Source organism: Myotis nattereri (assembly GCF_964212035.1).
Source record: "Myotis nattereri genome assembly, chromosome: 2".
NCBI lineage: Eukaryota > Metazoa > Chordata > Mammalia > Chiroptera > Vespertilionidae > Myotis > Myotis nattereri.
Window position 1 is genome coordinate 91371653 of NC_138076.1, and position 17412 is coordinate 91389064.

Genomic DNA, 17412 nt, shown 5'->3' on the forward strand with positions numbered 1-17412 from the left:
TTAAAAGTGGAACTATGTTGGAACAAGATAGAAACAAGAATGTTTTAATTTCTTTGCCTTGTCAATAGTGACAAGCACTAATCATATGGCAACTTACTTTTATCCAGACTTCCTATCTTCTATAATATCCTACTGTACTTCATTTTACAGAATTCTCAAGGTTATTTGCTTCACGCCCTGTTTTAAGTATACAACATTCCTAATTGGGTCCCCAAAACTGCTCCTAATACATACCCCATAATCAATACAAAAATGATCACTGTGTTTCAAGCATATATCAAAACATAGTATAATAAAGGATGAACACTCTGGTAGATAAAACTTTTTTTATTCCATTCTTTTATCCTAGCAGGTCAGCGTTAGTGCCTCACTTCACAGAAGCACTCCTCAGGTTCCAGCCCAGAAACAGACCCATATCTGCTCCCCTCTGATACTCACAGCTCTGGGACACTTAGAGACCTAATGATTAAATAGGGGTGAGTGCTAATTGTTACCACTCTAACAAAGTCTCATGTAGCAAATGCTAGTAAAACTCTGAAAGATAGGTGGAGCCCAGAGGGTTTTTAGGGCAGTGAAAATACTTGCATGATATTACAATGGTGGATACATGTAATTATCTATTTGTCCAAACACATAGCATGTACAATCCCAAGAGTGAACCCCGGTGTCACTGTAGATTAATCAGTTGTAACGTATGTTCCACTCCTGTGGGGGATGTTGATGGTAGGGGAGGCTGTGCATTTGTGGGGGCAGCAATATGTGGAAAATCTCTGTCTGTACCTTCCACTCAACTTTGCCATGACTGCTCTACAACATGAAAGTCTATTAAAAAAATACTGGTCCTTCACCACACACACACACAAATCAGAAAGAAATTATAACATTAAAAATGTTAAGCTGATGAAGAACATGAAAGAAAGAAATTGGCTATCAGGTATTAAATAGAACATATACACACATACTTAACTTTTGGTACTTTAAAAAGCAAATTGAGAGAAGGTGAAATGGAAACACAAATCAGTTGATTTTGATATCTGTTCGCAGGTCTAGTAAAAAGTGAGATTGAAAAAGATGTTGAACTCAAGTAATAAAATGAGGTTTGAATTTACTGTAATTGTGCATTTATTGCTGTATCAGCTTTACCCAAAGACCAGTGTAAAGACCTGACATAAATGTGTATGGTTTCAGGGTACCTGCTCAATTTTTTAGGCAAGTATATTAGTTGTTGACTATGTATTATGTCTTCTATTTTAATTATGCTATGATTAAAAGTTAATATTATAGGAAAATAAATACTTTATAAAAGAAAAAGAAATTAAGTTGAAATGGTCCATGTAAGGGAATAACCTCAAGTACAAAAAGAGTGAGAAGATGAAGTATTTTGGAACACTTATCTGAACACCAGAGATCCTTCTAGGAAGATTTAAGAAAATTCTTCTCCCCCCATGAAAAAATGTCATGAAACATGCTACTAAGATACTCATTTTCTCATGCCTACTAATGGAAATAAGTACTTAATGACATACCTTTTCCTCTTCAAGAATATTTTCATCAGAAATACATTTGTCTAAATTAATTTCAAACTTTACTCCTCTCTAGAAGAAAGTAAGAAAAAAATCTTAGTTTAGCAATCCAATAAGAACCTTCAAATTATAACTCCCTATTTGACATTATAGATACTTAAAACCAATAGTATAACATTACAAAATAAAGCAATTCTGTAAACTAGTAGGAGGAAAATCCTATAGGCAATCCTGATTGTGCCCCCAGCCAGCTTCTTAATATGAAACCAAAGACTAAATGTTTATTACCTTAGCTTTATATTTTTGTTCTGGAATTTTACTTTCCTTTATGTTCTGAAGTTTAATTTTTTTCAAGTCTCTTTCAATATCCTGAAAGTTTAGAGAAAAATTAACATATACCATTTAATATTGATCAAACAATTACATTTTCACTAGAGGCTCAGTGCACGAAATTCGTGCACTGGTAGGGTCCCTAGCTGCTGCTGGATGCCGGCCGGGGCCTCCCTCCCTTCCCCCAGCTACCTGCCAGCACCAGGGCCTCCCTCCCTTCCCCTGGCTGGCCCACCCCCTGGTTGAACTCCTGGAAGAACTCCAGTCAAGGGGACAATTTGCATACTACACTTTTATTATATAGGATTCCATCTGAAATCACAGCATGGTATGTTTACATTATTTAATTTCTGGATTGAATCTTATGATTGATTTGAAAATAAAAACATGCCTTTACTAATAATTCACTAAAACTTGGGGGAGTGTCCATTAACTCAAAATATTAATACACTTAGCACTGACATTGCAATGTGTACAACCTAATTTAATTTAAAAATGTAATTTTGACTACAGGATCCTTTCCTGAAGAGTTTTATGATCTTAATAAAGAAAACAAGAAAGGTACACAGCTCATTACAGTATAAACAAAGGAGAGGGCTATAAACTTTGACAAGAATTTCAAAGATAGTTGAGAGGCGAACTGTAAATACTGAGCTTTTCCAGGGTTCAGCCCTAGGGCCTCTGCTCCTTTCTTCCTCAGTACAAGAGGGTTTAAGTAATTCCTATGGATTTAAGAGCTATCTTTATGCAATGATTCTTAAATGTGAATCTTCAGGCTTGATCTTTCCTCCCCTCTGAGCTTCAGACTCACATATTCAACTGCCTACTTAGCATCATCTTCAATTCAATATTCATTCCACAAATCATACTGAGCACCCACTATGGCCAGACACTGTCCAATGGGCTAGTGCAGTGAATGTGACTGAAAATTCCCTGCTGACATAGAACTTACTGGAGTAAGATTGGTAATAAATGAATTAACAAAGTAACAGCATAATTTCAAAAGTGTTAAGTGCCCTAAAGCAGTGGTTGCCAACTGGTGGTCCATGGACCATGTGGTGGTCTGTGAGGTCCAAAAGGTTGGCAACTGCTGCCCTAAAGGAAATAAAATAGGGTAATGGCATAGAGTAGGGGTGAGAGCAATGCAGGAAAAGACTACTGCTGTTTGCTTTAAGCCTTAGAATGAAGTAGGACTTTAGCATATGAAGGTCTGGGAAAAGCATATTCCATCAGAGGGAGCAGGAGGGCAAAGGCCCCAAAGCAGGTGTGCAATCTCAGATCTTCTCTAATCAATATGTCCAATTTAACATGTCCAATGGGAACTATGTGTTTTTTTATATTTTTAATTGATGAGAGAGAGAGAGAGAGAGAGAGAGAGAGAGAGAGAGAGAGAGAGAGAGAGAGAGATCTGAGAGGGAGATATGGATCAGCTGCCTCCTGCACACTCCCCACTGGAGATTGAGCCCACAACCCAGGCATGTACCCTGACTGGGAATCAAATCAGCAACCTTTCAGTGCCTGGGACAACACCCAACCAACTGAGCCACGCTGGCCAGGGCCAAAGGGATCTCTTCATTGCCCCTCACCACAAGCCCACTCCCTACTCCCTTCCCCATTTTAGGAAGTGGTTCTATCCCATTTAAGCCAGAAATTTATGACTCTCCATGGTGGCTCTGTGTGTGTATTGTTAATGCCATCTTCTCTCCACTAGTGCACAGCATATCTCCATCATCTCTCCCTTAGAATCGACTACTGCTTCATCTATATTACCACAGCCTTTGTATGTACTTCACTAAAGCATGTATCAGTTTGAATCATTATTAGTTGTTTGCCCTGCTACCTTGGGAAGGGGTTTTTCTGCCTTGAAGTATTATGAACTCTGAAACAGGACTGTGACTCTGTATTTTACTTATATTTGTGAAGGTGGTTGTCTAATTTGATTGTGTAGTCTAGTTGTCTCAACTGTACATGTATCATATTGCTTTATTTTCCTTAAAATACAACTACCTTAGACTCCTAAGTCCCATTTACCTCATTGGGTGCAAATTCAACCTCAGTCCACTTAAGATCTCTCTGGCATCATGTGAAGGTCCCAAGGTCTTTCACAAAAGAAAACATTCAAGGTGGCCTTCAGCCTTCACTCAACACTGCCCTAACTCACCTGCCCTAACTCACCTTCCTAACTCACCTGCCCTAATTCACCTGCCCTAACTCACCTGCCCTAACTCAAGCCCAGAGGCACCTTGAAGAAAAAGGTAAAAGACCTCCCAGAAGAAGAGAAAAAAAAATCTCAAGAGCCATTTGACAATTCATCTCTGACCAGTTCTCTACTCTCTCCAAAAATGTAAAGTTGAAACAGAAGTTAACCAATGTGTCTGAGACCCTGACTTCAATACCATCCAGAAAGCTGAACTCTCATACATTCACAAGAGCAGTTCTGAAACTTGGCTGCACACTCAATCACCCAGTCAACTTCTGAAAACAGGATGCCTGGGCCCACCCCAGACCAGACACTGGAGTTTTTAAATATTTTCCCACATGATTATACTACACTATAAGGGGCAAGGATCACCAGGCTAGGGAAAACTCACTGGGAAACATATAGATGTCTAATAATAACCATCACCTGCACAGGTGCTTCTTCCTCGGGTGTCTCTTGGTGGGTGGACAGGTTATTCTTCTTTACCAGGTAGGTCTTATGACTTATTTTTGAGTCTTCCTTTAACACAAATTACACACAATCAACAAGATTGATTCTGCGTCAGTTTTGAAGGCTATTGAATGAACCTTGGCCAGGGTTTAAATGGGATCTAGTGAGGAGATGCTTTCCACCCGCTGTCCCAGGGACGAACAATGGCGTGGCTGGATAAAGATCTGTTTATGGCTCCTTTTCCCTATGGCTGCCTTGGTCTTCCCCATTCCCCACGTGCTTATTTCATGGTCTCTCTAGAAATGTCCACTCTCCATCTTTCCTTGACTCAGGTTTCCTATCACAGACCTACTTTAAAAGTAAGGCTGACAATGTATAAGGCTTCCCACTATCAGCCAAGCCTCTGCTCTGAAGAGAACCACCTCCAACCTGCCCCTCCCAGCACATGTAGTCTTCCATTTGGACCTTTGCATGGTCTTTCAGAATGCCGCCGCCTTAGCCCTGCCTCTCTGAACTCTACTCCTTCTCACACCCAATTTAGGCTCCACCTTTCCTCTTCCATGAAAACCCTCAGGCTGCTCATTCTTCCTCCTATGCACTTACAGAGCTTAACTATATTCAGTCTTATTAAAAAACTGCCTTATACATGTGCGTCTTATCTTTCCAACTGTTTATGAGTAGAAGAGCATATGCTAGAAAGAGCAGAGGTTTTAGAATCAGGTATTTATTTAGTTTGCCTTGTGTGGATGAGGTACTTAACTTTTCCGTATAGGGAGTAAATGAGATAAAGCATGTGAAGCTCTAGTACAGTGGTTCTCAACCTTCCTAATGCCGCAACCCTTTAATACAGTTCCTCATGTTGTGGTGACCCCAAACCATAAAATTATTTTCGTTGCTACTTCATAACTGTAATTTTGCTACTATTATGAATCGTCATGTAAATATCTGATATGCAGGATGTATTTTCATTGTTACAAATTGAACATAATTAAAGCATAGTGATTAATCACAAAAACAATATGTAATTATATATGTGTTTTCCGGTGGTCGTAGGCAACCCCTATGAAAGGGTCGTGACCCACAGGCTGAGAACCGCTGCTCTAGGACATACAACTGAATTGTACCATATGCTCATTTCACCAGTATTAATTCATCTAAGGCACTCAGGGGTGGGGGAGATGGGAAGAGAAAGATCAATTTCAGCAGCAGTGTGATGGTTTACAAGATGGGAGCCCAGCTGTGTCTTGTCTAGTCTCAGTGCCCACAGGCCTCTCATAGGAGAAGCATTCCTGAGCACAGAGGGTATTTCTAGTATTTAAATACCATGTATTTTTTATATAACATGGTCTCCAAACACAGGCCAACTATTTCATTAGGAGTTCTACTGAAAAAGCAGTGACCTAAAAGATGAAAGAATGAGTTTCCAATGTGATTCCTTTAGGGATTTTCAAGAATCATCTCAATTGCACAAAATTCAATAAATGCTGGTCTTTTTTCCACCCTATGGGCATGAACTTACTTAATGCATCTAATCCAGTTCTGGTGTAGTGTGGCTGCCCAGTCAATAATTATTGACTAATTCATGAGAGAAACAATTAACAAGCATTTTTCATAATCACCCTTCCTAACTGAGAATGTCAGATGCCCTCATCATCTGTGTAGCCTGAAGTAAACCACAACAAAGCAAAGCTTCAATAAGATCTGACAATTTTCCTATTTAAAAGTGTGCATGATAAAAAGTTATCTTTTCTATGAAATCATTACTTTTAACACCTGCTCAATTTAGTTAGCTCAAAATCAATAATACAATGTTTCTTTTAGGAGAATGAACTTATTTACCTCTTGTTCACTCCCCATCTTCTTTCTAATTTCTTTCATGTCATTGTGGTACTGTTGGCGTATTTCTTCTAACTGCTTCCAATATTCCTAGAAAGCAATCCCAATCCACAAATTTTAAATGTCTGTGAACAACTTAACAAAATAATCTCTATACAACCTACAGTTTTAAAATGTGGGATATATACCCAAGAAAACAGAAACACCAATCAGAAAGGATATATGCACCCCTATGTTCACAGCAGCACAATTTACCATAGCTAAGATCTGGAAACAGCCTAAGTGCCCATCAGTAGATGAATGGATTAGAAAACTGTGGTACATCTACACAATGGAATACTATGCTACTATAAAAAAGAAGGAATTCTTACTATTTGCAACAGCATGGGTGGAACTGGAGAGCATTATGCTAAGTGAAATAAGCCAGTCAATGAAGGAAAAATACCACATGATCTCACACATTTATGGATAATTAAGACCATTATAGACTGATGAGCAAAGATAGATACAGAGGCAGAGCAACATTGAACAGACTGTCAAACTACAGCGGGAAGGCCGGGGAGGGTTGAGGGGGTGGGTAAGAGATCAACCGAAGGACTTGTATGCATGCATATAAGCATAACCAATGGACACAAGACACTGGGGGGTATGGGAGGCTAGGGGAAGGTCAAGGGGAGAAAAAAAAAGGAGACATATATAATACTCTTTGTAATACTTTAAGCAATAAAACAATTAAAAAAATAAATTAAATTAAATGTGGGATATATAATCAGAATTAGAAAACCTGTTGCTCCTAAGGATAACCACCTTACATTTTGGCTGTGGTACTTCACTCCCTGTGATACATAATCTCAATTACTTTATATACCCTATTTTTATATACAATCCTGTTACGGGTAGAATTTTCTCCCCCAGAAAAGATATGTTGGAATCCTAATGCCCAGTACCTAAGAATGTGACCTTATTTGGTAGAGCATCATTGCAGACATAATTAGCTAAGCTAAGATGTGGTCACACTGGAGTAGAGTGGGCCCCCAATCCAGTATGACTGCTGTCCTTTTAAGAAGGTGGCCATACAAAGACACACACAGGGAAAATGCCATGTGACAATGGCAGATAATGAAGATATGCAGTTGTAAGCCAAGGATTGCCAAAGATTTCTGACAAACCACTAGGATCTAGGAAGAGGCGAAGAAGGGTTCCCCTAGAGCAGTAGTTCTCAACCTTCTGGCCCTTTAAATACAGTTCCTCATGTTGTGACCCAACCATAAAATTATTTTCGTTGCTACTTCATAACTGTAATGTTGCTACTGTTATGAAATGTAATATAAATATCTGATATGCAGGATGGTCTTAGGCGACCCCTGTGAAAGGGTCGTTCGACCGCCAAAGGGGTCGCGACCCACAGGTTGAGAACCGCTGCCCTTGAGGTTCCTGGGGCAACTTGGACCTGCCAACATCTTGATTTTGAACTTCTAGCCTCCAGAACTGTGAGGCAATGAATTTCTGTTGTACTAAACCACCCTGTTTGCTGTGCTTTAAGGCAGCCCTAGGTAACTAATACAAATTTCAAAACTGTTAATGATGGCAGTTACTTTATCAATCCCAAGTCAAAAGCCTTTAGGAACTTAGCTATGTTGTATTCTCAGAAAAGGTGAAATATGTTTCTCTGTATCTCCTAAAATCACCAGCATGGTGCTTCACACAAGGCTGTCCAACAAGTATTTGTGCAGCAGGCTCTCTCAGGCATGTACCGTACACAGTACAAAAGCCAATGACATAAGTACAAGGGTGGCCCTGGAATCAGACTGTTTTTAACCTGTTCCTTCATTTTGTTTCTCCTGAATGGCAACTCCTGGAATGTAGGCTCTTCTCCATTACTTCTTAGCTCTTGTCTCCTGTGATTTGGCTCAGCAGAAGATGGACGAAGACCCTATTATTTGAATGAAATCATTTATAAAACATACTTGCATTAGGAAACATATTCTGATCTGACCTTGACCTTTCTCTTTAAACAATTAAACTCATATTTGAGAGTTTTTTAGAGTGAGCAGCAAAATTTTCTTAAGTACAAAACATTAAAAAATTAGAGAAAATTAATAAAACCATTTGTGTTGTTTATCCAAGGCAATCAATATTTTATGCTACCATATGAAATATCTAGATTCATTTTCTGAACTGGAAAATTATAATTGTTAAATTAAAATTCATTAAAAGTTTAGCAACCCCTAGAGCATGAGATTAGGGGAATAGAACTGGGCCTTTAAGAAGAAGTTCAAAATAAGAACTATACAAATAGAATGCTATCCAACCTCCCTCAACCCCAAAATTTTAACACTATACTTAACAATGAATGCTAACTTTCAATTCAAGTAAAAAATAATAGTCACTTTTTTAAAATGTGTAGAATTCTAATAAAATAGAATCAAAGAACTGCAACACAGAAGGGGAGCTTGAAGCTCATCTACTCCACAACTATCATTTATAGAACAGGAAATTGAGGCTCAGAGAGGTTGCATGACCTGCCTAAGATTACACAGCAAATGATAGAGCCAGGTAAGAAACCAGGATTCCCAGGCCCTGATTCAAGCCTATTCCCATTATTCTTCTTTAAGCTATTAAAAACTAAAGAAGGTGGAGGGTAGTCTTGATCTTTTATATGGAATGAACTTTGACTTAAGGATTCATTAATATTTATGAACAGAGACACTATTAGGAAATTCCTGATTGCCTCTTATATTTGGTATTTTACTCACCAATTGCTTTTCTACTTTCAACTTATATTGCTGAGCTTCAAATTTCCTCTGAAGGTATTCAGCAGGCCTTAGGAAATAAAAATGTTCAGCTTGAGTGGAAATTTTAACTAGTCTTAGTCACCGATTTGACAAGTAGATTTTTAACTTAATAATGAGATTCACAATTCACCTCTGACTTGAAGTTCTGAGTTCAAGAGGTAGCTCAAAGTTTCAGAATGTATACATTGAAAAGAAGATCTTTGGAAACAAAAAGAAAGGGCTATAAAGAGAATAGGAGAAAATAAAACAGAAGACTATTCTGACCCAGAAGGACTGGAATCTGTTCTTCTACAGTTCATAATACGTTAGAGGGGAAAAAACACAGCCATATCAGGACCTTCTCATGCTCTGTGCAGGCCTCTAATCTACAGCCTGTCACCCCTTATCTGACTGGTGGCTGCTGATATGTTTCCCACACTACACTCTGAGCTCCTTGGGAGCAGGATAGTGTCCCATCACTTTACCTCCACTCCTCATGCTGGCATACAAATCCTTAATGAATAAAAAATGAGGCTTTACTGTCTCTCACAATGTTTAAGGCAGGGGTCCTCAAACTATGGCCCGCGGGCCACATGCAAATACAAATATTGTATTTGTTCCCGTTTTGTTTTTTTTACTTCAAAATAAGATATGTGCAGTGTGCATAGGAATTTGTTCATAGTTGTTTTTTTTTAAACTATAGTCCGGCCCTCCAACGGTCTGAGGGACAGTGAACTGACCCCCTGTTTAAAAAGTTTGAGGACCTCTAGTTTAAGGTATTTTTCCAGCACAATTTTGATCAACCCATTTTTAAGTTTATATCGACCTATGTTCTCTATATATTTATCTTTTTTTGCAAAATTTCCTGCTAAGAATTTCTGTAATTACTGATGCTAAATAAAAACTACCACATTTCAGATCATAGTATAAACTACGTGATAAAGTTCTTTGGAACACCGGTAAATTCTAGGGCTCCAAAACCAAAACTATCATTTCAGAAATAACTCCTTTAGGAACATCATGATGAGCAGTCCCCAGTTTATGAAGAGTCAAGATAATAAGTCAGCCATTTAGAAATATGATGAAATGGCAGGCTTATTTAGGTCTCTGGGCCTTCGTTCCTCATATGTAAAATGGGCACGATACTATTTCAGAGGAATTGATATGAGGATGAGAGTAGGTTAGGTCTGTACAGGTGTCTGGCCAGTGTCTGACACTTATAATGCTGAAATCAAATGAGGTTAATGTGTAGCTTCCTGTCTCTCAGGAACCTAAGTGGTGGGCATAACAATATTTTCATGAGAAAAACTATTCAGTCACCCAGGAGCTGTCCAAAATACATTCTCTATATTTCTCTATCTCTCCTCTCTTATTCTTCTTTCTCCTCTTTCTCCTCCTCCTCTTTCTCCTCCTCCTCCTCCTCCTCCTCCTCCTCCTCCTCCTCCTCTTTCTCCTCCTCCTCCTCTTCCTCCTCCTCTTCCTTCTTCTCACTCTCTCTCTCACACACACACCTCAACCCTACACAGATTCCTCTTTCTCCAGACAAGTATATCAACACTTGATTCCCATGGAATCAGAACTCAGAGAGTGAGAAAGCTAGAAGTGAGAGCCTGGAATAACAAATAGTAGAGGGTTACTAGTCAAGTCATCAGAGGGGCATCCTGGGTTACTGTAGGATGGGGCATATTATGGGCAGCAGTATTCAGGAAAGAGAAGAATTTTTCTACCATGTTATGTGAAAGTTTGAGAGATTAAACTATCTATAATAAAATAATTGATAGTTTCACACCTTTATATCTGGGCAAAGGGTAGAAGACATTTTTCCTGTGGCTGGGAAAGGGCAAGGGATATTGTGGTGGCACCTATGTAAAATACTTATTAGTTGAGTCCTATATGAATTTTATAATTTGAACTAGTGGAACACACAACTTTTGATAATCATGGAGGTCATTGAAAATGTGTTATTAAGATGTGTAAAATTATAACAGCAACCAATATATTTTAAAATTAAACATGTACTTTTCCCATAGTTACTCTTTTCATTAATTATCTGATGGGCCTACCATCACGTAATCTTGTATTTTTCATTATTCATCCAATATTTCAACAATAGTTAATGACCACAGTTACCAAAAGTTAGCAATTTCTCACCCCTGAAAGAAAAAAAATGTGATGGTAAGACCATTTTTTAAAAAATGACTGAGGTCTTCAGGACTGTGGATGGGTATCAATTACTCTGAACACAGGAACACTGAAATTGGTGTGAAATAAAGAATAGAAAATATTGTAGATATGCAAAAATTTGTTCTGGAACAAACTCTTTGAAAGTCTTCCATAACGGCCATTTAATTGTATTATTTTCTTTGTAATACATCCATATTCTGAAAAAAATCCCAAAAATATAAATGCTGAATGAAATATATCTTAATTTCTAATATGTCTCAAATGATAATTTAATTATAAGTCAATCATTAATGATGAATATTAATAACCTTTTTGGAATATGATACATATACAACTATCTTCATGAGTTCCAGGCAGTGAAATTTACTACAAAGAAGAAAAAATATTAAAAATCCAAGAGTAGAAATTTTTGCCCATAGTTAAATGGCTACTTGAGTAAGAAGATAAGCTACATCAGACTTGGATGAAAAGGGGTTAAGGAATTATTGCAGTAGTCACTTTATAAATGTCTAATCATTATGTTGTACACCTGAAATTAATATAATATTTTATGTCAAATGTAATTGAAAAACATTTTAATAAAAATGAAAAAATGAATAAAAACAGTCAAGGGAACTGAGAATTAAGTATTTGAAATTAAGAGTTTGGAAGTTCTTGGATTATTTATTTTAGGAGAATTTAGAAGGATTACAGAGTAAAGAATGTTGATATATTAAGACGTTTTCAGAGGACCAAAGTTTAAATTAGATAATCACATTACCATTGGCCTGGTGATTGACTGCTGCTTTCTTCCTGACTACAGTTCTCCTTAACTCTGGTATCTTCATGAGGAAGACAGTGGTAATGTGGTTCATGATATCTCTTCCTTAACAAGTCAAGTTGAGCATAGTAATAATCATAATGGCCACACACTCCAGCATGTTTGGGCCTATCTACCATTTTTATCTGAGGGATTAATAAGAAAAGAAAATTTTAAAAATACAAATCTATAATAATTGAAAGTTTGATAGTGACCATAATTAAGACAAGGCATTGAACGTACATTTTGTTGTTTTTGCTCTGGAATTGTTTCCAGATTAAAATAATTTTAGAATCTCCAAATCCTAAAATTAAAAAATATTTTATCCAGCTGGTAGAGGCAGGTCTCAGGGTTCCTTGGGACTTTTGCTGACTTGCCCCTGTGCCCAGAGCTGGTAAAGCCACCCTTGGTGTGTAGTTTAATCCTTCCCACTCATGCCCAGGCCCAGTAGAGTGAGCCAAAAACTGTGGATTGCTTTGTAGCTCCAAATAGGTGAATCAAGGCCAGTCATAGGCAGTGTCTGACATTGGCCTGCACCAAAATCCCCCCCCAATAGGCCCCAGAACTAATAAGCCCAGTGGCCACCTTTAGACAACATCAGATCAGGATACAATTAGCTTCACAAGTGGCATATCCAAAGGGAGATCTCGACAGGCACTGAACCTGCTGAAGCAAATTCTGCTCTGTAGAGAGAAATCAGCATCTGCACAGCAGTTCACACACTCTGTTGGGGGTTCATCCTCACAGTCAACAAGACTGAAGGTCGACCCCATGCATGAAGGGGTCAATAGCAATCAAGACTCAATTACAACAGGAGGGCCCACATAACCCACACAAGGGACAATCCTGGAGCACCCAGCACAGGTGATCAAGGAAATTGCACCACCAGGTCCCATAGGACACCTACTACATGAGGCCACCCTACTAAGACGGGGAGTCATGGTAGATATACCTAGTACCTAGAAATAAACACAAGGAAAGAGCCAAAATAGGGAGACAAAAAGCATGCCCCAAATGAAAGAACAGGATACATCTCTAGAAAAAGAGCTAAATGAAATAGAGGCAAGCAATTGACCAGATATAGAGTTTTAAAAAATGTCTATAAGGCCCTGGCTGGTGTGGCTCAGTTGGTTGGGCATCATCCAATGCATCGAAGGGATGCCAATTTGCTTTGCAGTCAGAGCACATGCCTGGGTTGCAGGCTTGACCCCCAGTAGGGGGCATGCCAGAGGCAGCCGAACGATACTTCTCTCTCACATCAATGTTTTTCTCTCTCCCTCTCCCTTCCTCTCTCTCTCTAAAAAATCAGTAAAAACATATATTTTTTTAAATGGTTATAAGGCTGCTCAAAGAACTTAGAACTACAGCAGCATAAAAAAGACCTAGAAAACATAAAAAAGAACTAATCAGAAATGAAGAATACAATATCTGGAATGATGAATAGGCAAGAAGGAAAAAAAAACAGTAGGTTGGATGAAGCAAAGGATCAAAATAGTGATTTGGAAGACAAGGTAGCAGAACACACATAATCAGAGCAGCAAAAAGAAAAAAGATGTTTAAAAATGAGGACAGTTTAAGGGACATTTGGGACAACAGTAAGCATACCAACATCCACATCACAGGGGTACCAGAAAGAGAAGAGAGTAAGCAAGGGATCAAGAATTTATTTGAAGAAATAATGACAGAAAACTTCCCTAAACTGGTGGAGGAAAAAGACATACAATTCCAGGAAGCACAGAGAGTTCCAAACAAGATGACCCCAAAGAGGCTCACACTAAGATACATCATAATTAAAATGGCAAAGGTTAAAGACAAAGAGAGAATCTTAAAAGCAGCAAGAGAAAGGTAATTCATTGCCTACAGGGGAGCTCCCATGCATGACTGTCAGCTGTTTTCTCAACAGAAACATTTCAGGCCAGAAAGGATTGGCATGAAATATTCAAAGTGATGAAAATCAAGGACCTACAAGTAAGGCTACTTTACCCAGCAAGGCTATAATTTAAAATTGAAAGATAAATAAAGAGTTCCCCAGACAAGAAAAAGCTAAAAGAGTTTGTTAACACCAAACCAGTATTACAAGACATGTTAAAAGATCTTTTTAAAGAAAACACAACAGAGGAACATAGTTAAAGAATAGAATGATGGCCGAAACCGGTTTGGCTCAGTGGATAGAGCGTCGGCCTGCGGACTGAAAGGTCCCAGGTTCGATTCCGGTCAAGGGCATGTACCTGGGTTGCGGGCACATCCCCAGTAGGAGATGTGCAGGAGGCAGCTGATGGATGTTTCTCTCTCATCGATGTTTCTAACTCTCTATCTCTCTCCCTTCCTCTCTGTAAAAAATCAATAAAATATATTTAAAAAAAAAAAAAAGAATAGAATGATGAAAAATATGTATCTATCAATAATCACTTTAAATGACAAAGGCTTAAATGCTCCAATGAAATAGATAGGGTAAGTGAATGGATAAGAAAACAGGACCCATATATATGCTGTCTACTAGAGACCCACCTCAGAACAAAAGATACAGACTAAAAATCAAGGGAAGGAAAAAGATATGGCATGTAGAGGACGCAGCTGATTATTGCTAAAATGAACATATTTGAATGTTGACCCGAATTCTGAAAAAAGAATTTATTGTAAGTACAAAACTAATAGATTCCAGCCCTAGCTGGTTTGGCTCAGTGGATAGAGTATTAGCCCACGAACTGAAGTGTCCCAGGTTTGATTCTAGTCAGGGCATGTACCTCAGTTGCGGGCTCGATCCCTGGCCCTGATTGGCAACCAATTGATGTTTCTCTCTCACATTGATATTTTTCTGTCTCTGTCTCTCCCCCTCCCTTCCACTCTCTATAAAAAAAGAAAAACCAATGTACCACATAAACATGTGTAAGTAGGTCAGTAGAATATACCATCTGAAAAAAAAAAAGTGTTTAATACAACTTACAGATACGGGCTTCTGGGCTCCAGCTAGTTGTCTCCATTCATATCCATATATTAAATCCTTCGTTTTATTTGGCACTGACATTCTTGATCTTGGTAAGCACTTCTGGAATCTCATTTTCTGTATTTTAAAATCTTATTTAACCAAAAGAAAACAACTTCAATTTTTAAAAATTTTCACACCTTTAACACTGATGTCAGTACAAACATAGGGGACACTTCACAGCACAGTAAGTTTACTTTACCCAGAGACATTTATTCCCAGTGAGAGAAGTGCTGATGAAAAATTATTATGCATTTTCTTTGAATGGAGAAAACCATTTTTCTAGTATCTCTTTACATATTTCTAGTAATATATAATAATACTTTAAAATATATGTTTTATTGATTTTAGAGAGAGAGGAAGGGAGAGGGAGAAAAAGAGAGAGAGAGAGAGAAACATGGATCAGCTGCCTACCATACGCCCCCCCCCCTCCCCCGTCCCCTCCCCTCCCCTCGCCCCCAGGATTGAGCCTGCAACTTGGGCATGCACCTGGACTGGGAATTGAACCAGCAATCCTTTGGTGCATGGGACAATGCTCAACCAACCGAGCCACATCAGCCAGGGCGATATATAATACTACTTTTTTTTAAATTAAAAATGAATATTAACATTTACAGAAACAATATGCATAAGGTAATGGCATAAGTAATTAAATGCAGTCATCAGAGTTTGAATTATCAGGCCACACCATTCATATCGCATTGTTATTTGAAATATTTACATATGTCTAATATGTTTTCTTTGTCACCATCAAAATTTGTTCTTGTTTTCCTATCTTTCCCATATTAGAGATGTGGACAATGCACTTTCTCTCATCCTGTACTTGCCTACTTTCTAAACATTCTCAATCTAAAACAATAAGTAACAGTACCAAATCAAATTAAACATAGTAAAAGGGTTAATTTATTAATTTTCCCTTTATAACTTTCCTCAATTTTAGTTTCTCTATAATAGTGAATAGTATTTCCCTATCAGTGATACGTTAGAGAGATTTCTACATCTCCTTGTACTTTAAAGACATTTGTTTATGGCTCAATCCTGCTCCTCATCATGTCATCAGCTGATTCTTGACACTAAAATTTATTCTACTTAACATTACCATAAAATATCACCTGCTTTCTTTGGGGGGTCACATAGTTATGGTTCTCTCCAAGATCCTAACTTCAGCTCCATTGGGCCTTTCCAAGAGAATTCTTAATTGCCAGTCCACCCTCTCTATTTCAAAAAAATAAGTTTCATTTCCTCGTCCCATGTCTGTCTCTGATCCTCTCTTACTCTCTATACCTTCCCTACACAAAAGTTAAGTTTGGATTCTACCTCTTCAAACATCTCTTCATTGGCAAATCCACTGCTTTATAAAGTCTCCTGACTAATGAGAAGAGAGGAGCTGACTCTTCCAGGTCATGCAGCTAGATGTACAGGCACACCCACGAGTCACTGCTGGACAAGAGGATTTTGTCTCCTGCAGATTATTGCTCATATTTTTTTAAATGTCCATGTTCAATATATTTGGTGAAATTTCCCTGCTAATGTTGCCAGCCATATGGTATAACTCATTGTGTGAAACACACGTAATAAATGTTTTTTATTGCATAGTTAAATCATGTTTACCTTGGACCACCTTCTCAGCAGATTGAGAACCTGATGATCTTGTTCTACCTATTAGGGTATGACTGAATTCTTTCTGAATGACCTAAAACCAAACACAAGTGTCAAGAGCCTGCTCACCAAAACCTCTGTCAAAATCCAGGCAAGATCACCTCAGAACTCACCTCAGGAGTCAAGTATTTGGCAATGAGATTCTCTAAAAAGGGCCTTTTCAAAATTGAATTAATAGATGGCCGATCTTGGGGAGATACTTTAAAGAGCTGTGATACCAAGGACCGTAGGTCACAGGAAAACCTTGGCGATAGTGGGGCAAAATGTGCCTGACAAATCTTCAGAGCCAACTGGTGTAAGTTGTTACCTTCAAACTGAAAGGACAAGGAATAATAACACTAAATTATAAAAAAATTCAATCCTAGTATTTAAAGTAATATCAAGAAACAAAATAATGTTTTAAAGTTCAGTTAGAAGCACCATGGTCCACCCTAAATTGTTTTCATCAGCTAATATTTCATGAGTTGATATTATAGGCAGTTACTCACTGAGATGCCATGTTATTTAAATCAATATTTGTTTCATTTTTTCTTATTATCAAATTAATATTTACACATCCTAGAAAACTGGAAGATACAGAAAATTATAAATTGGCAGGGAACATATGTATAATTTCACCACACAGAGGTATATTTCCTCCTACTCCTTTTTAAAAATATTGTTTGTTTTATAGA

The 17412-nt window shown here is 38.0% G+C and overlaps 1 protein-coding gene across 1 annotated transcript in view; it reads right to left on the reverse strand.

Annotated features, from left to right (window-relative positions):
- Positions 1 to 17412, reverse strand: part of NEK5 (NIMA related kinase 5) — a gene marked incomplete at its 3' end in the record, with an annotated part of 75888 nt that overhangs the window by 17101 nt on the left and 41375 nt on the right. Inside the window, 10 exon segments of the mRNA XM_081083910.1 lie at positions 1527 to 1595; positions 1812 to 1892; positions 4480 to 4572; positions 6343 to 6429; positions 8159 to 8272; positions 9096 to 9162; positions 12058 to 12242; positions 15041 to 15171; positions 16691 to 16772; positions 16852 to 17052. Coding sequence (XP_080940036.1) covers positions 1527 to 1595; positions 1812 to 1892; positions 4480 to 4572; positions 6343 to 6429; positions 8159 to 8272; positions 9096 to 9162; positions 12058 to 12242; positions 15041 to 15171; positions 16691 to 16772; positions 16852 to 17052 — 1110 coding nt within the window.